Source organism: Pholcus phalangioides, unplaced genomic scaffold, assembly GCF_987345545.1.
Source record: "Pholcus phalangioides strain wild (caught in Gottingen) unplaced genomic scaffold, Ppha-v1.0 ptg000005l_1, whole genome shotgun sequence".
Lineage (NCBI taxonomy): Eukaryota > Metazoa > Arthropoda > Arachnida > Araneae > Pholcidae > Pholcus > Pholcus phalangioides.
The window spans coordinates 12,860,742-12,884,865 of record NW_028301598.1 but is presented as its reverse complement, the minus strand read 5'-3'; the positions used below and the strand labels follow the sequence as shown (position 1 = coordinate 12,884,865).

Genomic DNA, 24,124 nt, shown 5'->3' with positions numbered 1-24,124 from the left:
AGCTATCCTTTCTTAGATAAGACAAGCATAATCTTTTTTATAGGCAGTGTATTTTATATTATTATTATAAAGAGTGAATCCGACCAATTCTGCCAAACGAAAGGGGGGTGATAGACAAGCCCAAGTGGATCATGAAACACCCCGCCAACCTTGTCCTATTTCAAACCATTTTCGAGTTATGGTGGATAATTGATTATTGAAAAAATATGTGTCAAGTTTAAAAAAAACCTACATTTGTGAAGTTTCTAGGTCACCTACACACAAACTAAGCACATTTTTGGAAAGAACGGGAAAAAATCCTATAAAAAAGATCACATCATTTTCATTGAAATATCTGGATTTATTGGTGAGCTACAAGCGCTGAAGGATTAATGAAGTTCAAAATCAAATTGTCCCCAAAATTTTTCATCTCCAATTACGCAAACACCCTTCTAGCTACAATTGGTTGAATTTACCAAAAACTTATGCATCTTGCCAGTTTTTGGAAGAGTCTGCAATTAGCCATATTGGTGTTCTGGTTCAGGGGAAATTTAACCATTTGTTCGTAATATACATCGCTGAAATCAACGTTTGTCGAAGTAGATATTCATCAAAAATTCGGAATTGACAGTTATAGACTTTGCATACGATTTGATTTTGCAGAAAAAATCATATAAGGTGACATTACAGAATCATCCATATCTACAGGATATCTGTATTTAATAGTGACCTTCAATCACAGAGGTTGGTGAAGTGAAAAACCAAACTGTCACTAAAACCTACGAAAATTACTTCGACAAATGCAGATTTCTGTGGTGTATCGTAAGTAAAGGGCTAAATTTCCCCCGAACCAGAACACCTATGTGGTTTATTGTAGGCTTTTTTTGAAAGCTGGTGTAATGGACAAGTTTTTGACAAATTTAACCAATTGCAGTGATGAGAAATTTTGGAGACAATTCGATTTTGAACTTTGCCAATCTTTCTGCGCTTGCAGTTCGCCAATAAATCAGGGCATTTCGAAGAAAATTATGTGATCTTATAGAATTTTTTTGCATTCTCTCCGAAGCTTAGTTTATTTGTTTAGTTTCTTAGTTTCATTCTTTCTGTGCTTAGTTTGCATGTAGATCTCTTGGAAACTTCACAAATGCTGGCTTTTTTTATACTTGGCATATATTTTTTCTATAATCGATTATCCACCATAACCCAAAACGGTTTGAGATAGGACAGGGTTGAAGGGGTGTTCCATGATCCACTTGGGATTATCTACACCCACTTTCATTTGGCAGAATAGATTGGATTCACTCTGTGTATATACAGGGCAGGGCATCCATAATTAAGACCCTATTTTAAAGTAGCCCACAGGCAAAACCATTCATCAGAAAATTGTGGAATTTTGTGGAGGACTTCATGAAGTAATGGGAATTTGTTTCAGGGGAAAAAAATTGAGTTGCACATATAAATGTACGTGTTTACTACAGGTATTCAAAATGAAACGCCCTCTGGTGGTGACGTGCAACTAATTGCCCCCCCCCCCAAAAAAAAACAAATTCCCATCACTTCATGAAGTCCACAAAATTTCACAATTTTCTGATGACTGATTTTGCCTGTATAGGTTAGTTTAAAATAGGGTCTTAATTATGAACGCCCTGTACAAGTATATATTTCGATGATTTTATATTGGGCATTTTAGTGACATTTGGCATCCGTATTTCTTATGGGCTTTTTCAGCTATCTCATTGGGCAATTTGCTTGTTGTGGATAATTTTCGTATTGATAGTTTATAACCAAATGAAAATTTTCCCCATTTTTTATTATCAATTTTAGAAAACATTGGCTTAAATCCTACAACACCAGTTGCCACCTATCAAATTTTGTATTAAGAAGAATGTAGTCATCTCACTTGAACCTCCTTTTAAATCAGAGAATTATAAATTCACAAATTGGATTTATTCAGGTAAAAAAGAGGCGAGTATTTTTATAAAAAAATGTCCTCTCATGACTAGTTTCTTTTTGAGAGAAATATATCATTGAAAATTATTTTCAATTTACAAATACAAAAGCCACAACAGGCAAATTGTCCAATGAGATAGTTGAAGAAGCCCATAAGAAATACGGATGCCAAATATCACCAAAATACCCAATATATAAAAGCATATATCACCAAAAATATATACATGTACAGGGCATCCATAAAAAGAAATATAAATAGAAACTGAAGGAAAAAAAATTTGGTAACAAATATATTGGAGGTAAACCGTTGTGGGGACATAATTTAAGTTGATTTCATGAGAATTACCCCTATGAAAACCTGATCAACATCAAAAAGCTGGAAGTTGTATAGTTAGTTCTCAATGTTTCCCCAACACTCAATAAAAAGTCTTGATCCAGTTTTATCAATTCTCCTGATGATGCCAACCACTAGTGTTAGGGAAATGTTGAGAACTAACTGAAACGGACGACGGTCTTCGAACCTGAATAAATAATTTTCTTCTTACGAATATTGTTCTACAACGAATATAAATAAATTCTGTCACAAAATACATGATGAGCGTTTGCTCAATTATTTAATTTTATGCCATTGAAAACAACTTATTTTATTCTATCACTCATAGAAATGCACATTCGCTCCAAATGGAGCATCTTTCAAAAGAAATAACATTCAGGTTTATACACAGACATTACTTTGGCTATAAAATATCACACAAATCTTGAACTTATTGCAATTATCTTTGAGAACTCGCCCCGTCCTCGAAGGACAGATGGGATTGGGACTAGGACCCTAGTCCCCAATGGATTTCCATGATCATCAAGTAGCACAATGTTGTTTGTATCAAATCTGGGGATCAGAGGATCTTGTTTTTGTTTTACTCCGACAATCAGAGCCTTCTTCTTGAGTCCCTTGATAGCTACTAGGATTTTGTCACCTATCGTTCCGATTCCAGTCTTCTTATACACATGTATGCAGCGGGGAGGCTTGCCTTCCAACATGGCTTGCTTGCCGAGGGGGCTGTTATCCACCACTCTGAGTTTCGTCATCTTCATGATATGCTGGAGGCTTGGCGATGTACTAGAACAGAGAAATTTTGCAAATTTAAGTATGGCATACATGTAAGTATTGGAAGAACTGCATAATTGTAAAGTGCATAATGTTTTCGTTTACCAGGGATTGACAAATGCTTAGTGCCCAGTCACGGTGACTAAAAAAATTGGTTCTGGTGCCTAAAATTTTTTATGTAGATCTATGGTTGATAAATTGGAATGAGTCGTCATTTGATCGAACCATGGGAGTTTCAAAACATTCGTATTAGATTTTTGCTGAACTTTGCTTCAGCTACAGGTTTCTACTAAAGACTTTAAATTTTTTGGAGGGAATAGTACAATACACCTCTAGGTGCAGTGATAGGTTCCATGGAACCATCCACCCATCAAAAAGTCTAATTCTACTATGGAATTTGAGGACATCATAAAATTTTTGGAATTTATATCAGCGTATCTGTCTATACCAAAGTGGGGGGGGGGGGCGGGGTCGCTATGTCGGGGGCGGGGAAAAGACAGAAGAAAAATATTTTTTGACCAGTTTTTCTTGGAAAAATTTTTTTGAATAGATTTTTTTTCTTTGCAACTTGTCACACCTAGGGTTTCCGGGCAAGAATTCCTGCTCGCCCGTTCTCTGAAATATTTTACAATTTCCCGTTCCCGGGAAATCATGAAACTTCTGTTGTGACACATTAATATTTAAAATACTTTATATAAAAGACTTATAAAAAAAAATTAATGGGAATATTTTTAAAATTGACTTAATCTTGCATAGCATTGCTTGGGGAAAAGATATGGGGTGGGAGAGAATAGATTGCAAAACAAAACGTGAAGAGGAGGAGCTTTCAGTTTGTGTAAACTGTAGGAAAAGTAGTACTGTAGGATGTGGAAAAACGAGAGATGAACGAGGGAGATAGTATCTGAGAAAAAAAGACATGGTGTTATGATTCTGGACCTGTTGCGATTTCTAAATGCAGACATGCCAACATTGGCTCATAGTTTGTCAGTAATGATGAATGTTCAGCTTTACTGTGGGAGGGACAACATAACCAGGACAACATAATCATAGTACAATAAAAAATTACTCAAAATTTTATTGAAAGTTCATTAAGTGCAGCACCTCATTGGCACTAGAACGTGGAAGGCTCGTGTCGCATGAGCCCCCCACCTCCCGAAGCAATGTTCTGAGGTTGTTAAGTCCCTTAATATTCATGAATATTCAATGCAATCCAAACCCCCACATGCCCTTGTGGGCCATATATACGGACTTCTAGCAACCCTAGACCCACCCTCCATGGCAGTTTTCTTTGTTTCGTTGTAGGTGATGTAGGAGCTCTGATACATTCTTTCCGACACAAGTTCCGCAAGCTCGACCATGCACTATGTAAATGAAGGTGGGTCCAGACCCGCCGTACTGAACCACTCAAAAAATTGCTTTTAGAACACAACGTGGGGCGATTTTGACGGAAAACAGGTTTTTGTGCATTTGGGCATCGAGTAGAGCAGTGGATTTAGCCTTCCATGCACAGACAAAATATAGATTGGCTCTAAGTTTTTCTTCTCTCTAAACTCTCTCACATGTATATAAGAATTGATTATTATGGTAAAGATCGAGATGCAATTTTAAAAAAATAATAAGTAAAACACCCCACAAGAAACTCAAAGACCAGATTTTTTTAAGCCAATTTCCATAGTATTGAGAGTGTCTCCTGTAGCTCCATAATTTATTGCGGTCATTCGTAGAAACTACGAACAACCCGTAGCAGTTGGCAACTCTGTAAATGTGTTATAGCGCCGCAATAGCTATTCCAATTATTCTACGTGTGGGGGTCTGTCCCTTTCTGAAAAAGAGGGAAGCTCTCTGCTATTCTAAAGTCAAAGATACATAAGATTCAACATGTTTGCCTCACTCATCAGCGCCCCCTTTTCCATGGAGAATAATTGTAATAATTTAATAATTTTGAAGTATAAAATTCTAACCACAGGTTGGCTGTTCGTCCTGGAAGAGGAAGAAAACCCATTTCTATAGACACAGTACAGGAGGTTTCGCTTGAGGTGGAAGAGAGCCGAGCTTTGAATTCTCGTGGTAGCACAGGCATCGAATAGGCCACATTCAACTGTCCATAAGATCATATGGAATATCCTCCGATATGATCCGTATAAACTTTCACTCTTGCAGAGGTTGCTTCTACACGATTATGACGCTTGACTCCGGTTCTCACTGCAGTTTCTAGCTCGCATTGAGGTCGATTCAGAATGGCCTTGGAATATCCTCTGGACAGACAAAGTGCATATTCACTTGGATGGTGCAGTCAATACTCACAACTGCCGAATTCGAGAACCAGAAAATCTGCACGCTATCTTCGACGTTCCGTTGCATTCACCAAAAGTGACGGTATGGTGTGGATGTACTGCATTATTTATTCTCTTTCCTACTTTTACGAGGAGTTGCGTTCTACAGGTCCAGTGACATGTTAGATCACCAGGAAGCCATATGCATTGCTGTTACAGAACGAAATTGTTCCGGCTCTGGCAAGCACACTGCCTACAGACACAATCCTTATGCAAGATGGAGGAGCTCCTCCACACACTGCAGTGTGTGTTAAGAATATATATGTAATGTTATAAATATGTAATGTTGATTTTTGTTATTAAATTATCTAGGTAATCACTGATACTTAAAACAAAACTTGTACTATGTGTGCATAACATTAGAATATATCTAGTAATCAAAATACTAGATTGTAGGACTAAAATGCCCTTTAACTTGGCAGTGCTGGCTTGTATATGATGCTTACGAAACTCCTATAACTTATCCTTAGTACAAAAGTAAGAATTGCTAAGTTTGACCATGATACAGTACATTTTACTAGCAATCATAATACAATGGCTTTTCGATTGAAGCTGTATTTAAATGTGTAAAACAATGCTTTGGGTATCAAGTTCTGCCAGCTCTGCTTTGATTGAAAATACTCTTCAAAATCTGGATTTATGTGGCCTATGCCATGAAATTTTAGGTTAGAATAAATGAGTTTGGTGTATTAACAGGTGCTGTGTGAAAAAAAGGAAAAAAAATTGTAATGAAATTTTGGACGATCAGAAAATTTAATCAAAACAGGTCATTTTTCGCAGTAGTTACAATTCAAAATAGAAAAACATGTTAACCTATATAAAAGTGTTGTGTTATTTAACATATCCATCAGGTTGAAAAAAAAACTGTTTGTGCGGACAAAGTTGACAATAAGTTTTTGACTTTTAATACTGAGCTAGTTTCTGAGGTTAAAAACCTAATCCTGATGCTCTATCACACATATTCAGAATAAACAGCTCTATTTCGCTTAATAAATTGAACACGGGTAATCAGTAATTTAGATAAAATGGAACATAAAATTATATATTATCTGTTCTAGACTCTTCATGTCTCAAAAATTTAAAATTGCAAATTATAATTAATATTTTGTTTAATTATTGCCATAAATTAATATTCAAAAATAAAATGCAATATACAAAAAAAAGTTTCTCATCATGTTATATACTTATTGTGTTAAAAATATTATCCAAAAGTATTCGTTCAAGTTTTTGGTAGTTTAAACCAGTTTTTGATACTTGTAATGTCAAAAACCCAACCCTGGATTCATCCCCAGGGTAATTCATCATCATGTAAAGGCGCGTGAAGTGAATATCCACTGAGGAATATTGAAAAAAAAGGCTATGCTTTCAGCTCACCTGAAATTTTTGTATCCATAAGTGAAGAACTTTGTTGTTCTGCATAAATTTGAAAAATTGCAAACAGACATCTGGGCTGTGCAAAAAAAGAAAAAATATATATCACTATCATTGCATTGCTCTGTCAATGGAAACTTATCAAAAGCAGCTCTTTGGCAAATTCAGCCTATCTTGTATGAGTTTGTCATTTTATTCAGTAGTTGTACAGTAATACCTTAGCCAAAACATGATTTCCCATAGGTTTCTATGAAAAATTGTTTGATTTGTTCCAGGTTCTGCCCAAAATTTAAAGGTAAGTTTTTCAAAACACCAAGGAGGGTTATAAAAGACAAAAACTGACTGAAGGCAAAACTGAACAGCTTCAAAATCGGATAAACGAAAACCTACACTGAGACAAGAGATATTGAAGATCTTTTATTTTACACCAATGTACACAACCAACACCAGCTTTAGTATGCTCACATAGGAGGACATCGGCCCCAAAAGCAGAATATGCCAAAATCTGTAATGTACGTCACAGAACAATCTGGAATAAATTTAAGAAAAATGTAGAAAACGCTATTATTAAGGAATTTTTATTGCACAGCATTTCCTGTTAACAGAAGGCTCGTTGCAGAACAATGAAAAACATTCTGCTTTGGGGGACATCAGTTGATTGGGCTTGAGCGATAGTAACTCTGTAGATGATTGGAGAGCAAATTCAGTTCAACACGGCTGTTTCATATTAGCACTTGCATCCTATCAGTGAAAATATTCATTAGTTGAATCCGCATTCGTTAGCAGGCAGAAAAAATCTTTGCTATCCAAAAAATTTGTAAGCCAAGGCATTCATTAGCCAAGGTATCACAGTACTGTTCTAGTACAACTACGGCCCAGAACCAGGGTTGGGTTTTTGACATGACAAGTGTCAAAAACAGGTTTGAACTGTCAAAAACCCATAATGTGTTAAATAATTTTTTTTTTTGAGTAGATATGTTGAACAGCCATAAAAAATTTTTTTATGCAGACTGCATTTTGAAATATATTAATTTATTATACACAGGGTGGGCAAAAAGTCTGTAGAAACTTTAAAAATGAATAGAAACCAGAAAAATAACCGAAATAAAAACAAAAAAAATGAATGAAATGAAATAAATATAAATCGAGCGTGCCATTTATTATATATAATATTTATTAAGCTCTAGGACAGACCAAATGGGTCCCTAAGAGCTGCATAGTGTATGTTTTGTTTTTTGTTCTGTTGTCTTTATTTTATTTTGTATATTTGTGTCCATGTATTTATGTGTGCTGTTTTGAATTATTAATAAAAAAAAAAAAAAAAATTTGCAGGGTTACCATTGCTAGGTCACAGGAATTTTTTTTTAAATAGAAAAAAATAGCTTAAAAAAACCACCGATAGATGGCGCTGACATACACAAGTCAAAGAAAATATACTCAAATAATGAACAGAATGCCTCCAAATCATTTATTACAGCAGTATGTGTTCCACATGACCACCACCACGGGGGATAACACATTGCAGGAAAGTCACAAATACAGCAATGGCAGAGTGCAGCAGATCCGGATGTATACATGAAACCTCTTGGCGTATTGCATCTTTCAGTTCTGACAGATTGGATGGACCGGATAGATACACTGGGGATTTCTAATATCCTTATAACCAGAAATCTGCTGGTGTCAATTCTGGAGACCGAGGAGGCCATGGGAGCCTGAAACGCCTAATGATTTTGTCTTCCCCGAACGTCTGTATCAGGAATGCCTTGACTGGAGTAATAGTGTGACTAGTTGCTCCGTCTTGCATAAACGTGAAGCTAGAAAGCGCATCTCTTTCACGCAAACATGGCACTACCTTTTCACGCAGAAGTGTTAAATAATGCTGCACATTCACCGTAGCCATTTTCCACCAATTTACAGGGTACTGCGTTTCAAAGAAGAAGGGTCCTATGATGAACAAACCTGTGAACCCACACCACACTGTCACTTTTGGGGAATGCAATGGTTTCTGCATGTACTCACTTGGATTAGACATCGCCCAGATGCGACAGTTATAGGTATCAACGTCGCCATGAAGTGAAAAATGAGTTTCATCTGTCCACAAGATGTTAAAGACCCAGATGGGATTCTGTTCGATTTTGGAGAAAGCCCATCTCACAAGTGCCTCTCTCTGCGTGGTATCTGCTGGTAGAAGTTCATGGCACGACTGCAATCTGTATGGGTACAGATCAAGGATTCCATGAAGAATATTGAGCACCAAGGATGGTGGTAAGCCCAATCATCTGGCAGCTTCACGAGCACTGTTGGTCCCTGCAACTGATTCGGACACTAACACTTCCATTTTGACTGCAACATGCTGCGAACGCGCCTTCAGTAAACATGGTCTTCTGGCTCTCACACGATCCTGCAGCGTTCAAGTTTCTTCAAACCGCTAAACAGGCCTGTCATTTAGGGGGGCAGTGGGGTGCCGAGCCCTCCTCCGGCTTTTGAAAATACACTAAAAATGGTATATATATATATATATATATCATAGCTGCCAAGTCTCCCGAATTTTAGCTTCATCGCTCGACATCCCGAAAAGTTCTTAAATCTCCCGAATTTTTACAAAAATCACAAAAATCCCTAATCGTCCCTTAAAATTCCCTACTTCATTAAAAAAATCCCCGCTTATGAAAACAATCCCTAAGGAATTTCTTGTGGGGCATCTTTTTTTCCCTTGCGAAATGACGTCACACGTCGTAAATGGGGAAATTCCATTTTTAAGGAAGTTTTACAAACCCTCTGATGGTAACAAGAAAGTTGTTTGTCTTACTGTGCAGGGAAATGGCTTAGCAGCCAATAGTCCTGGGGCTCGACCATCTACTTGTCCCCGGTAACGATTTTATCGTTCACTAAGTGATTTCTCGTTATGAGCGATAAAAGGGAAGTTTTTGCGACCATATTCTTCGTGAACGATAAATGCGGATCGCTGGGAGGGACAATTGTGAACGAGAGCCGGGAACCTCTCGTTCAGCGGAAGGACAATTATTTCAGTAGGCTTAACAATGGCGATGGCGTCGACTTACGTGTTGTTAAATAATTATTACGATTCTCAAATGCCTGCACGTGCTCCGTTTTGAAATAAATCATGGATGCGTTTGAGCTGTCGGATAAAGAATTCATGAACCTTTATAGGTTGAAGAAAAATGCTACGAGGAAAATGTTCGAGGAATTGCGCCGATGTTGGCCCATAGGTCGGAACTCGAGACACCGGACACCGCTGACAGTTGAGAGAAAGGTAAGTAATAATTAACGTTTAAATTAACATAATTTTAATCAGAAATTATTCGTTGTAGTGGTGTTTCATTTTGAATGAATTTTTTTTTATTAATAATGGAAAACGAATCAAGTACTTAACGTAAGCCTATTTAGGCCTATACATTTTTTATGTTCACGATGTTTTCAAGTAATTTTGATATTCATTAAAAAACACTAGGCTTTCAAAATAAAAGTATTTTGAAAAACTCATGCACAAAATATGTAGTTCTGTGCAGTGCCGTCTTAACACGTGGGGCCCCTTCCGGGCACGACCCGATGTGCATAAGTGGCCTCGTAGGAGAGAGTTGGTGCTATGATTCTCGCGAGGAAAGCATAAAATTTATAAGCTACAGACCCTTTCAGTTAATTAAGGGGGGTCCTAGAATATAACTTTGTGGGTACCATGCATGGGCCTCAGGCAAGGGTGGGGCTGAAGGGGCCCGGGGACGATTTCTATCATTTTTCATTGTTTTACACTCTAAATTCACCTTTTCTGGAAAGGACCGGCAAAGATCCAAGCGTAGGGGTCCTGCGGAATGGGGGCACATGGACCCATTGCATTCTTGAGACAACCCCAGACCTGTGATTCCCAAATTTTGCAGGGCAGCTAAGAAATTGGGCTGGCGCCTAAACATTTTTTCCATTTGTCAAGCCTTGCCTGTGTATATGTGTGTGTGTGTAAGTAAAATTAATAAGTACCCTAAACAAGTTTACAGTATTTTGTTTAGATCACCCTTTGTCCATCACAGTTGTTCCAATGAAATATTCACTTAATGGTTTACCTATTTTTGTTAGTACTGAAGCGATTGCACACTGCATGGATAATAATGCTATTCGCTTGTATGCTTCTCTCACTGAGGTCCAGAACTAGATGCTTGGTCACCCGAGGCAAGCGAGTATTTTGATGCCCCTTTGTAACGTTTTGAAGGAGAGGTATCAGAATGAAATTTGCACCCCCTCCTCGGGTCTAGTGCCCGATACCCATCTGCTCCCCCCTCTAGTTGCGGCCCTGCTCTCACTTATGCATGTTTTTTCCTTGTACTTTTGCAATGGGGGGATGAGTGAGAGATATGGTATACAGTCTATATGCTCGTTATAATGACCATTCCATTACTAACCGATAGTTACACTATATGTCATTGTTTTTCATGTTTTGGGGGGGGGGGGGTGATGGTTACATTTTCCGAGAGCGCGTTAGCATTTGTTTCTAACAGAAGTTTCTCGTAGCACTTTACCATAACATTAGTTTATTCAAATATAATAGTTTTACAATATATCTTGAACAACTACCTCATGTTTGATTTGACTTTTGCGCTGGTTCTATGTGCATGTCACTGGTGCCTACCAAAGAAGCCTGAGCCAAGACGTCAGTTTGGGGATGTACGAACAGTCTGTGAGTAACTCTATCCATACAGTTACTGAGGCCATCAATACGTTGATGCTCCATAAGTATGTGAGATGTCCCAATATGTCGACCTGCAAGAGAGTTTTTGGGAGAAGCTCAAATTCCTGGGAGCTATCTGTGCCATAGACTGTATACACATTCCTGTTGTGGCACCATCAAAGTTTGACAAGAAGTATCCAGAGCCTTCCTACGTCAACGGGAAGCAGTTTCACTCCGTCAACGCACAATTGGTGAGAAATATAGTATTTCAACTTCTTGCCAATAATCATCCTTTATGATTTTGAATTTTGGGAAACGTCTGTGGAAAGGGGGGGGGGGGGAATTAATTTTTTAAAAGCGCCAGTTGTATGGTTTTTGCATTTATACGACACCATTATTTGAGCCTGAACCCCTCTCTCCAAATTTTCAATGAGTTTATGCCTATGGGTGCCACATGGCATCACTATACCAAACATTAGACAGAAACAAGCTTCACATTAGGTTCACAACACGGACACACACATTCAAACATGTATCAATTCTAGAAGTTCCGCAGAGCAATATGGCTGCGGTGCATGTCTGGTTTAGTAGTCATTTATGATACGTTCCATGAAAACTGTCACTATGCAATGACATAAAATAAGAAAAGGTGTGATACCTTTATACAAACTATCAAACAGAATTTGTTCTTGTAGTACTATACACGTATGTTGTCTGAACACTGTTCTCACCCTTTATGTAAAGAAATTTTTTTCCAATTTACTAAATTTCAGGATATTTGTAATGATTTCTGTCTGACACAATGTCAGGTTTTAATAATTCACATGCTTCTATGCAGTCTTTTTAACTATCGTTACATAGTTTTTTTATTATTTCAGACAGAACTTCTGACTCTTAACATCGAGGCAATGGATGCTCAGCGGTAATGATGACTATTGCTAGTGAACTGTGTGGTTTTTTTTTTTGGAGCGGTAAACACTGACTGCGGGTGTGTTTTTCCAACCTATATGTGTGAATGCAGTCAAAAATAAGGAGGGAAAGCATTATTGACCAGAAGGGCATGCACAAATGTTGTGTTTGTCTTCCAAGTTTTATCTTTGTGAATTTTTGATTGTGATGTTTTCAGTTTTTGAATGTAGTATTGCTTATAAAATGTCTTGTGTTTCGAATGTTTTATGCTGCAATGTATTGTCCTGGCAGTTAAATTCTTGCCATACCTCAAATTTTGCAAGAAAAGAAAATAATAAATGCACAATGAAACTAAATGTAACTGAGAGTTGACTCATTACTTAATCAAGGTGTGAGGAATTCATTGATTTTGGTTTTAAAAAGATATCGGCAATAGTTTTTATTAAAATATTTTTAGTGATCTTGATCCTTCCTTATGTTCGTTCATTTTAACTTTCCAATCTGTTATTTCCTGATCTCTGTTAGCCAATGCATACATTTCATGAATTTTTAAATGGTTGAATTTAACTGTAAACAGGGCCATGTTATCCTCCAGCCTCCTGTGGGAGATTAAAAAGTGACCTATCTAAATGAAATACAGCAATACAAATTCAATCAATAAAAAGGAAAAAAAAATCACAATTTTAATTTTTCTTATATACTTCAATAAAATCTTTAAACATGTTACATAACTGTGATGAAAGATTGTTTATAGAAGTGGGTACTTCTTTGAAGGTTATTGCAGTTTCCTCCTGTGCCTGTATGAGCTTTTCTATCGCATCCCCCCCTTTTTTTTTTCGTTGTGGCGTCCTGTTCAATGAAGCTGAGGCTGTTTCCTCTTGATGGGAAGGAACAGTAAGGGATACATCAACAGGACCTGAAATGTGTATCCAAGTGAAGGAGATTTAACAAATAATACCTCATAATCATATCCATTATGCATCAAACTTTCAGACAGTTATATACAATGATGATACAACCCAATGCCATCATGTCACAACTGTATGTGTTATAAGTTTCTGAAAATGCAGAGCAGTCTCAAACCTGGTGGGGGGGGGGGGGGGGGGCTATGCATTAAGACGGCACTAACTGGAAGACCACAAAACTCAATTGGAAATGTGTGAAACATTTCTGTATGCCAGAGGTAATAGGCACAGTATCCCAAAAGTTAAATTTAATGAGATCACAATGTAAAGAAGCTCTTCGCTTGTGAGAAAATGTGACATTGGATGAAGTGAATTTCACATTTTTTTTCACAGCACTCTTGTAGTGAGTCCATGTCTACACAAAAAGAAATGTTGTGGTTTAAATAATCATCCTATGCATAACTGCCACATTAATTCAACCTTCAAAACCAGATTCAAAAAGGCCTGTTTGGACCGCTGTTAATTTTTGTAACATTCTACCATTGTTTATATAAACCACATAAAAAACAATTACATTAGATTTTTTTTCCTTTGAGAGATGTTGATAAAAAAAAAAATTTAGTTTAAGCGATCAAATGCAATATTTCCTTATTTCGTTTCTGTAATTTTTCTAACATCAGCAGGAAACAAAACTTTTGGTTTTATAAACGAAACATATTTAATAAATTAACTATATTTCATAAATTACAAGGTAAAATTCAACAAACTTGGAAGTACTCACCTTTTTCCAATCCTTCCCATCTTTGCTGGGACCATACGGAATGGCATTTAATTTTGTCGCCAGCCGTGACCATGTTGTATTTTTGTCGTGACTTGTGAGGTCAGAGGACAGCTTCCCCTGAATTAAAACATGGTGTTTCTCCAAAAAAATTATCATCAAATCATACTGAGCGGCGATGGTCTTGGAGCATCGCTTGGGTTGAGCACCATTCATTGCGATAGGGAAAAAAAACACACGGAAGGGACAGAAAGTAAATAAACAGAATGTTTCTGTTGCCACCGGCAGGAAGAACAATTAAAATAAAAACATAGTAGTTGTTGTATTTCCTTAACATAGCGCTGATTGGTCAGAAGATGAATTACTCTCGAAGAAGCATTTTCGCGTACTTATCGTATCACGTGGTCTGAACGACAATATTCAACGAGTGGAAAATGGTCGCTCAGAATTTTGTCCTTCAGCTTGTCTTTTAGAATTGTCCTTCAGCGAGGGACAGGTTGTTATGAACGACAAGTAGATGGTCGAGCCCCTGGATAATAATTGAAGATTATAGTGACGCGCATATGGTCAAAATTTCTTTTGTTATAATGTGCGATATAACAAAACACGAATACTGATAAGCAAAAACATATTTAATCAATTTTAAAGATACTTATTCCGATGAATTTCCTTTCATCAAACGTTCCAGAAGAGGGCCGACTTTTCCTTTTTGTACAAGTTGTGTTACGGACATAAACATCGGTCATGGAAAGACTGCCATCATCACTCGTGAAATGAAAAAAAAAAAACATCAAGCAAGTGTCACAAAAAGTCAGTGTTCTTCAAAAATTGACTGTGTTTTCCTTCATCTTCCGATGATTTTGGGGTCATTCACTCAGAATGTTTGTTCACAGCGTTTCTGATTGAACACAATATTTATTTTTACATCATTGAAGTTTTGGCCTCCAATTTCACTTGTTTTTTGCGTAGGAATTTTATTCCCAAGGGTTTAACTTCCATGTGTGTAAAATCCCTATTTTAATTTGACTTCAGTTTTTGAGTAGGTATTTTATTCCCTACGCTCTAACTTTTATATTTGGAAAATCCCTATTTTATTTGGAAAAATCCCTATTGTATTTATTAGGGAGTGGTTTTAGCATAAAATACGGGTTTGCGCGAAAATCTCCCGAATTTTCATTTTCAAAAGTTGGCAGCTATGATATATACATACATTGAGTACATGTGCTTTGCCCCCCCCCCCCTGGAAAAAGTTGAAATGACGGCCCTGCCGCTAAACAAGCTTTATGAGACCTGTCACTGTTAAAGGCCCTTTTCCAGTCCTCACATTCTTCTGAACTCTGAATTTACGCAAGGCAATGGTAGCTGATTTCTGATTCACGAAAAACAACTTCACTTACAAAGCTTTATCCTTGGCACTCCGCATCCTTGTTCACATACACGGTTTACAATGGTGAACTGATTGTGGATTAGGAGCGCAAGTTCTTATAACCGTCTCATCTGCATATTTCCACCGAATTCGCTCTTACCAGCGCCACCTATCGGCTGTTTTTTTAGGGGTTTTTATTTCCCTGTCTTAAAAATATTCCTGTTACCTAGCATTCTAACCCTGCAAACCATTTTTTATTTCGGTTATTTTCCAGTTTTTGATCATTTTTGTCGCACCACGGTCATTTTCTGCACACGAGGGCTAATTAGACTGGGACCTACAATTTATTGCCGATTCCGAACAGCAGGCTTGTTTTTTATACTCACTGAGAGGTTGCTGCGTTAATCCTTTGATGTGGTACTCCCTATGGTAGCAATGTTTTTCTGTTGCACCACTGTGGCAAAGAAGTTTTTCTGACAGGGACAAACCGGGTATCGAACTCGCGACACCTCTAAACATCCTTTGGTACTTTAGGGCTACAGGGCCCTTTTCCAGTTTTTATTCATTTTTAAAGTTTCTATGAACTTCTTGCCTGCCCTGTATAATTATTAAGCACAAAAAATTTATTTTTCGTGTTCAAAATTTTTTTGGTCTGCACAAAATTGTATTACAAAGCAAAATTAAATTACTGCTTGGCATCCCACAAGAGCAATACATAATTAATTTTACTCATTTATTCACACTCTCACAATATATCTTAGAACAAATCCAAAGTGTGAAAATACTCTCTTGATTGAAGGTGAAATGGAAAGAGTAAAGGCTGTCTTAAGAGCGTCATGGGGCCCTCAGGCTGCATAACTTTTGTGAGGGCCCATGTCTTAAGACAGCACTGGCAAGACTTGCTAGCTACAGCATTGCCAGTTCTGCAAGTTCAGATGCAGCATTAATTGCAATGTTATTTCCAGTAAGAATATTGTTTTAAGTACCTGAAATTTTGAACATGATTTAATAACAACAAAAATCAGCACATTGTATGCATAAAGTAAAAACATTCTGTGCACATATCTGAAAAATAGAGCTGTAAACTATAATAGCTATAGTATTGCTTAAAATTATTTTGAAGAGAGTATATATAATTATCATATTAAGTATTTATTACTTGTGTAATATTGCCATTTTAAGCATTACACGCATTCAGTGTATTTATTTTCAATAGGAATTTATATAATGAAATTCATTATTTGAGGTTTCTGACGTGACAGTTTAAACCGTTTAAATCATTCATCAAAAATCTGCCAACCTTGCCCAGAACAGCTATCAACACTACAACAATGGATGCGCAAAACTACATGCAATTACACCCAGACGGTTAAATCTCAGAATATTGAAATTTTATGGCTTTTCTCATCTTATTGAGAATTTCGATTTCCTAGAATATCTCTTTATGTTTATCCACGAATTTTGGAGTCATATTCTGTATAACTTGGATATTTTAGGCACTAAAAAAACTTTAAAACGATTGCTCATTTGAAAATTTCAATTCTTAATATTAATTGCTATCAGAAAGCCTCACCCCTCACAGACGCATTTAAATGCAAACAGGCGGAAGTGCCTGAGAGATAGACATCGGACAGAACAGGGGCAGGACCATCTACTAGTCCCTGGTAACGACTCTATCCTTCACTCAGCGATTTCTCGTTATGAACGATAAGAGGAAAGTTTTTAGTTTTTGTGACCATATTCTTCATGAACGATAATGTGGATCACGTAGGAAGGAATTGTAAACAAGAGCCAGGAACCTCTCATTGAACTCAAGGATAATTTTAGCAGCAATGCTGATGCCTTCGACTTACGTGTTAAATGAGTAAATTCTGAAATACCTGCACATGCGCGTTTCGAAATAGATACGTTATTGATGCATTTAGAATTTGTGAGCCTTGAGACAATAGTTGTTCAGCAGTAATGATGACGGCTATTGCCAGTGAATTTTTTTAGTGTGGTACACAGACTGTGGGTGTGTTATTCTAATCTCTATGCATGAATGCAGTCAAAAATGAGGAAAAAAGACTTGTTGATCAGAAGGGCATGCACAAATGTTGCATTTGTCTTCCAAGTTTATCTTTGTGATGTTTTCAGTTTTTAAATATAGTATTGCTTATAAAATGATGTCTTATGTGTCAAATGTTTTATACTGCAATGTATTGTCCTGACAGTTAAATTTCTTGCAATACCTAAATTTTTTGAAAAGAAATTGCAAGTAATAAACACACAATAAAACTAAATGTAACTCAGAGTAGATTTGTTGATTTACTCATTACTTAATCAAGGTTTAAGTAATGCAATTGATTTTGGTTTTAAAAAAGAAATCAGAAAGAACAGTTTTTATTAAAATATTTTTTACAGTGATCTTGATCCTTTTCTATGTCTGATAATTTAAAACTTTCCAACTGTTATCAAATTATTTCCTGATATCTGTTAGCCGATGCGTACATATCATGAATTCGTAAATGATGGAATTCAACTATGAACAGGGCCATATTATCCTCCACAGTCTCTGAGTCACCTGTGGGAGACTAAACCACACTTTAAAAAAAAGTGTGACCTACCTAAACGAAATACAACAATACAAATTTAATCAATAAGGAAAAAAAAAATCAATTGCAGTGAATTTTAATTTTTCTCATATATTTCAATAAGCTCTCTGAACATTTTCGATAAATCTGATTCAAGACTATTTATTGACGTAGCCACTTCTTTGACAGCTAATGCAGTTTTCTTCTGAATCTCCATCAGTTTCATCCTCTTTTTTTGCATTGTGGCATCCTGTCATTTGATGCAATTGAAGCCATTTCCTCTTGGTGACAAGGAACAGTAGGGGAAGCATCCACAGGATCTGAAATGTGTATTTAAGTGCTGCTGAAACTCCTGCTCAACAATCAAAGATCCCAACGCTGTGGTGGATGGTCAAGCAATACACTACAAAATAACAAGCAGTGCCACTAATAAATATGAAATTCAAATCCAATAACAAAAATATGAAATAATTTCATTACAGACACAGAGCATTCAAGGGAAGTGCTGTACTAGGTCCTCTCCCAAAATGATTGATTTTTATGGATTAGCATAGTTGAGTTCTGCCATTTTGATCACCATCCCAAAGAAATTTCTGGCTATGGTCCTGACACAGAGCCTACATGAATAACCTACCCGCAATCAAGTCAACATCAGAACTGAACAAATTCTTCATATTGAAATGGTGAACGCCTCTTAAGTCACCTCTCCTAATGGCCAAAAATTAATTTCCATTTCAAAAGCTTCAATGGAAACTGGTTTTTTTTCATGGGCAATTTTTTTTTACCCTGCTAATCATGTCCATGGAAGAGGAGTAGGCCTACTGTATTAATTATACCATTTAAATGGATCCCATCACTAATAAATTAAGGGTTTTTTTTTCTTCCAAGTAAAAAGTGAAAAGTAAGGAAGTATATACTTTGTACTTTAAAATTAATACTCACCGTGGAGGAATACCACAGTGGGTGATTTATCTCTGCATCCCCGTACACCACAGTGTCGCCCATCATTGCAACTACTCTTTCTTCTGAATACGACAGTTGCATTGATGGGGATGGCCCACAACCTGTCCTCAGGAACTCCTTCCGAATATCAGCAGCCTTTTTCTTAATGGAACTGATATAGTGAGTCCATGTCTACACAAAAAGAAATGTTGTGGTTTAAATAATTATCCTATGCATGACAGCTACATTAATTCAACCTTCAAATATGCCTATTTGGACAGATTTTAATTTTTGTTCTATTCTACCATTGTTTATATACACCACATAAAAAATAATTACATTAGATTTTTTTTCCTTTGAGAGATGTTGATAAAAAAATTCAGTTTAAGTGATTATAATATTTCCTTATTTTCTTTTTTAAATTTTTCTAACATCAGCAGGAAACAAAACTTTTGGTTTTACAAATGAAACATAAATTAACTATATTTCATAAATTACAAGGTTAATTCAACACAAAGGTAGAAATACTCACCTTTTTCCAATCTTTCCCATCTTTGCTGGGATCATAAAGAATGACATTTAGACCATCGCCAGCTGTGACCATGTAGTATTTTCGTCATTACTAGTAAGGTCCGACGACAGCTTCCCCTCTATTAATGCTTAGTGCTTTTTTTTAAGAAATTGACCATCACCTCATACTGAGTGGTGATGGTCTTGGAGCTTCGCTTTGGTTTTACACCATTCTTTTTTTTTGCATGAGTGGAAAAGAAAAAGCATGTGCGACAGTCAGGAAATAAATAAACAGAATACTTTTGCTGCCGCTGGCAGGAAGTATAATTAAAATAAAAAAAATATTGTAGTTGTATTTCTTTAACGTAGCGCTGATTGGTCTGAAGATGAACTACTCGCGAAGAATTTTCGCAATAGAAAATGGTCATTCAGAATTGTCCTTGGGAATATTGTCTTCAAGCTTGTCTTTCAGAATTCGCATCTAGTGTCCTTCACCAAGGGACAAGCTGTTATGAGGGACAAGTAGATGGTCCTGCCCCAGTGTTTTCAGGCATAGAGAAGTGACAAAGGTTTTTCATTCCTGTAATACAGGTTTCAGGTAGCAATCGATATACTATCAAACTCATATCAATATAGTAAGAGGTCTAGTTAAAACATAATTACAATTATTCAGTAATTATTTTTCTTTGCATTATTTTTCATGTTAGTTAATTATGTATTCGGTTATTTGATTAAACCACTTCCGCAATAAGCTTGAAATCGCTTCAGCTTTTTTTTGAAAAAAAACCTTCATATACATTGCGGAGAGCGACATCATTCTAGGATAAGAAAAAATAATCAGTGAATTAGAATTAACCTTAAAAGTTTTCGGGTTTTTTGGCTGACGTGAAGTACAGTTTTCGTCTTTCGACGTTTTGTTTGCACAAGTGGCGAACATTTTCAAGAAATCATTACAAGAAAATGTTCGCCACTCGTGCAAATGAAACGTCGAAAAACAAAAACTACTTCACATCAACCAGAAAACTTTTAAGCTTAATTCTAATTTACACGATGGTCACGAAAGCCTTTTTTGTTTTAATAAGCAGTGAATTGCAGCCGATTTTCAGACCCTTAATAGCTTAGTTTTTAGTTATTTTTCTTTTTGTCAATTTATTATGAATGTCTTCTTTTAGTACCAATTTTTAAAATTTTTAGTGCCTAAACTTCCGTTCTCTAATAATTATTCTAGATTTTTATTTAAGTGGCAAGATGGAGTCCTACCTAGAATGATGGTAGCAGTACCATCTAAAAGTTCTGATTCTAAGTATTTTAGGTCCACTTTAGGTCAGGAGGGACCATTGCATCATTATTATTGCCATTTTATTATTAGTAAGAGAGTCCCAGTGTTCTTATTCTAGAATCATGTTTTTAATTACTCCAAGAATTTTTTTTACCCCGAGAATTTTTATCCCGGAGAATCATAGTTTTTATTTTTATATAATACATAGAATATTACAGTCAACGCTTGTTATAACAACCTCTCTTGTTATAGCGACCATTTTGTTATAATGACTGGTAGAATAGGTCCCAAATGTTTCCATATAACGACTATTGCATGTTTTCCTTTCGATTTAATGGCCACCCCGATATAACGTCTGTTTTCAACGGGTGGGGATATGGGGGTCATTATAACGAACGTTGACTGTATTTTTATCCAAAGAACACTTGTTTTCAACCCAGAGAATGGAATTCCCAAAGAATATTTATTTTTCACTATTGTTTGTTTTATAAGATGTTGCTTCATTTTAAATTTCGATCTCGTTTTTACTATATGATGTTACAATTAAGATGTTAGCTCCAGACTAATTGTGATCCCTCGTTTAGTCTGGTGTGTTGTTTTATTTTTGATTTCAATCCCGTGCCATCTACGAATGCTTTTACAGAGTTGCCAACTGTTACGGATTGTCCGTAGTTTCTACTGACAGCCACAATAAACTACAGAGCTACAGGAGACACTCTCAATACTACGGAAATGGGTTTAAAAAATCAGGTCTGAGTTTCTTGTGGTGTTTTACTTATTTTTATTATTATTTTTACAAAACTGCATCAATTTTTACCGTCGTGATGAATTCGTATATGCATGTGAGAAAGTTCAAGAGAAGATGAACTCGGAGCCGATCTGTTTTGTCTGTGTGAGGAAGGCAATTTGTAAAGCAGCATCTAAATTCACTGCTCTACTCGATGCCCAAATGCACAAAAAAAAAACTGTTTCCTGTCAAAATCACCCTACGCTGTGGGCTAAAAACAGGCTTTGAATGGTTCAGCATAGCGGGTCTAGACCTGGCTTCATTTGCATAGTGCATGGTTGAGCTCGTTGAACTTGTGTCTGGAAGAATGTTCCATCGTAGGAGCTCTGATATGAAGAAAACAGCCGTGGAGGGGGTCTAGGGTTGCTAGACATCCGTATATATATGGCCCACAAGGGTATATGGAGGTTTGGATAGCATCGAATATTCTTTAATTATTAAGGGACTCAGAGGCCTCAAAACGTTGCTTCAGGAGGTGGGGGTTTATGTGGCCTGAGCCCTTTTAGGTTCCAGTGCCACTGAGGAACCTAAAGGGACTTTGATAAGGAACTTATTTAATGAAATTTGAATTAAAATTTTGTAAAAAATGAAAATTTTGAGTGATTGTTTTTTTATTGTACTATGATTATATTGTCCTAAGGGAGTACGACCCACCATGGCAAAGCTGAACATTCCTCACGACTGACGAACTTTAAGTCAATGTTGGCATGTCTGCTTTTATTTTTGTTTTTAAAGTTGTTTATTCTATTATTATTTTTTTTTTTTTTGGCAGTTTCTTCGGTTGCGTCCATTTTACTTTTGGTTCACTTTTGTCATGCTTTTCTGTTCTTTTCTCCCCAACGAAAAAAATTGGCAACACATCGTCAAAAAGAGGATGTACTATAGCTCTATATATAGAGATATACTATAGCTGTTCCTTGCTAGATTTGAGACCAGATCTCTGAAAGGTGAAAATCCTGTAACTTCCTTATAAAAATCCAACAATTTACTTAGATTTTGAGTTAATAGATGGAATAAAGCTTTTAGTACCAAACCAGTGTGATTCTATAGTCGTTACTGAGATAGAGGAAATGAATGTAAAGAATTTAATAAATAAACTTGAAAATAATAAAGTGGTTGGTTATGATGTAATCATGCCAAAAATGTTAAAAACTGTCAGTAAATACCATTTAAAGTGTATTACCTATACCATAAGCTCTTCAATTCTCAGAGGCGTTTTTATTAATAAACTAGCTATAATACCCAGCGCTGCCCAGGTTTTCTTCAATGAGGCTGTTTGGATCACGTGATATCTCCCTCTTTCTTTGAGGGACATGCAAACCGTGTCTAAGTTAACCAATATGGAAACTTCATGAAATAAACAAATCTAGATTTAAAGAAACGTAGAAATGAATATATATTTTTTGCTTTTTTAAGGGTGCTAGGTATTTCGATCCCCCCCCCCCTTTTGAACTTCAAGTTATCGATCTGCCTGTTTCAGCTTCCAAAAATGCTTAATTAAAGCTGTGGAATTTCTTCCATGTACTTTATGGGTCCATAATTAAATTTAAAACATCCTAAACTATATGAATTTATGCAGTTGAATATCAAAAGATAATATGCGGAGACATTAATTTTTATGCTTGAGAAGATGTAAATAAAAAGTTAAAATCAATGTTATTGCATGGACATCCAATGCATGGATATATACGTCTGAAACGCATTGCTAGGGAACCACGGTAACCAAAGCAAACGTTCCGAAAGTGATTTTTGAGGCCCAAAAACTATTGTTGCCCGACAGTTTTTTGCCCATTTGGGGCATTTACCCTGCTCTGACGAAATTTTAAAGTAGCCTATCGTTCAAGTCGGGCCCCATTTGGTATATATGCAAAATTTGGTGACGAAATTTTATATATATAGATTAAAACATTATCTTGTCATACCCATTCATAAATCCGGTAATGTCAACAATTTCAAAAACTATCATCCGATATCTATTTTGCCTGTTTTTTCAAAAATTTTAGAAAAAATAATGAAGCACAAAATTATGAATTTTTTAAATCAATTTAATTTTTTTTTTTGAAAAATCAGTTCAGCTTTCTTGAAAATAAGAATATCAAGATGGAAATTTTGAAATTTTCTGAAAAAAAATTTATGAAAGTACTAGCAGGGTTGTTTGGTTTAAACATTGGTTTTAACCATGTTTTTTTTTTTTTCAAAAAATCAAATAAAAGTGGCCTAAATATAATTTTTTCCATGAAAAATATCATATTTGTTCATTATTAGCCAAAATTTTCATTTTTACCACATTTTATATTCTTGGGGTATATTCTGATGGTAGCTATATCTTTAAATGGTATAAGCGGTTTTTTCCAAAAAGTCTCATAAAAGTGTGTGTGTGGCCTGAGTGTATATATTTTTTTCATATGAAGTATCTTAGTTATTTAAAGTGATATACAGAAGCCAAAATCTCTCATTCTTAATACATTTTCTAACTTTTGGCTACATTCTGATGCTCTATCTTTAGCAAATTCATGAATAAGGATTGCATCACACATCTAAATGTAGTGGTGCATTATCTCACAGGTTTTTTCCCCCCTTCACAAAGAAGCATCAACAGTAGTGACACCATCATGCTGGGGGGCAGGTGGTCTTATAATTTAATAAAGACACCGGCTGT

At 36.1% G+C, this 24,124-nt stretch overlaps 1 protein-coding gene and 3 long non-coding RNA genes across 6 annotated transcripts in view; 1 reads left to right on the top strand and 3 right to left on the bottom strand.

Annotated features, from left to right (window-relative positions):
- Window positions 1–2,517: 2,517 nt before the first annotated feature.
- Window positions 2,518–24,124, bottom strand: part of mRpL14 (mitochondrial ribosomal protein L14) — a 32,910-nt gene continuing 11,303 nt past the window's right edge. Inside the window, exons 2-4 of one of the 2 annotated variants that reach the window (XM_089232346.1) lie at window positions 7,129–7,267; window positions 6,742–6,817; window positions 2,518–3,046 (exon numbers count right to left, since the gene is read on the bottom strand). In XM_089232346.1, the coding sequence (XP_089088472.1) occupies window positions 2,677–3,046; window positions 6,742–6,812 (441 nt within the window). In that variant the 5' untranslated portion in view covers window positions 6,813–6,817; window positions 7,129–7,267 and the 3' untranslated portion in view covers window positions 2,518–2,676. The remainder of the gene's footprint in view (window positions 3,047–6,741; window positions 6,818–7,128; window positions 7,268–24,124) is intronic. The other variant, XM_089232345.1, reaches the window with a different exon arrangement.
- Window positions 9,051–12,686, top strand: LOC149086327 (uncharacterized). 2 transcript variants are annotated; one of them, XR_016192692.1, is made up of 2 exons: window positions 9,051–10,012; window positions 12,295–12,686. It is a non-coding gene; the product is annotated as an uncharacterized LOC149086327 (long non-coding RNA). The 2 variants fall into 2 exon arrangements; XR_016192691.1 differs by lacking the exon at window positions 9,051–10,012 and adding an exon at window positions 11,491–11,667.
- LOC149086322 (uncharacterized) overlaps window positions 12,817–24,124 on the bottom strand; it is a 119,647-nt gene continuing 108,339 nt past the window's right edge. The window contains exons 2-3 of the long non-coding RNA XR_016192690.1: window positions 14,012–14,537; window positions 12,817–13,241 (exon numbers count right to left, since the gene is read on the bottom strand). This is a non-coding gene — a long non-coding RNA (uncharacterized LOC149086322). The remainder of the gene's footprint in view (window positions 13,242–14,011; window positions 14,538–24,124) is intronic.
- LOC149086326 (uncharacterized) lies at window positions 18,029–23,414 on the bottom strand. Its single transcript, XR_016192689.1, has 3 exons — window positions 19,422–23,414; window positions 18,890–19,081; window positions 18,029–18,350 (listed from the first exon to the last, which is right to left on the bottom strand). It is a non-coding gene; the product is annotated as an uncharacterized LOC149086326 (long non-coding RNA).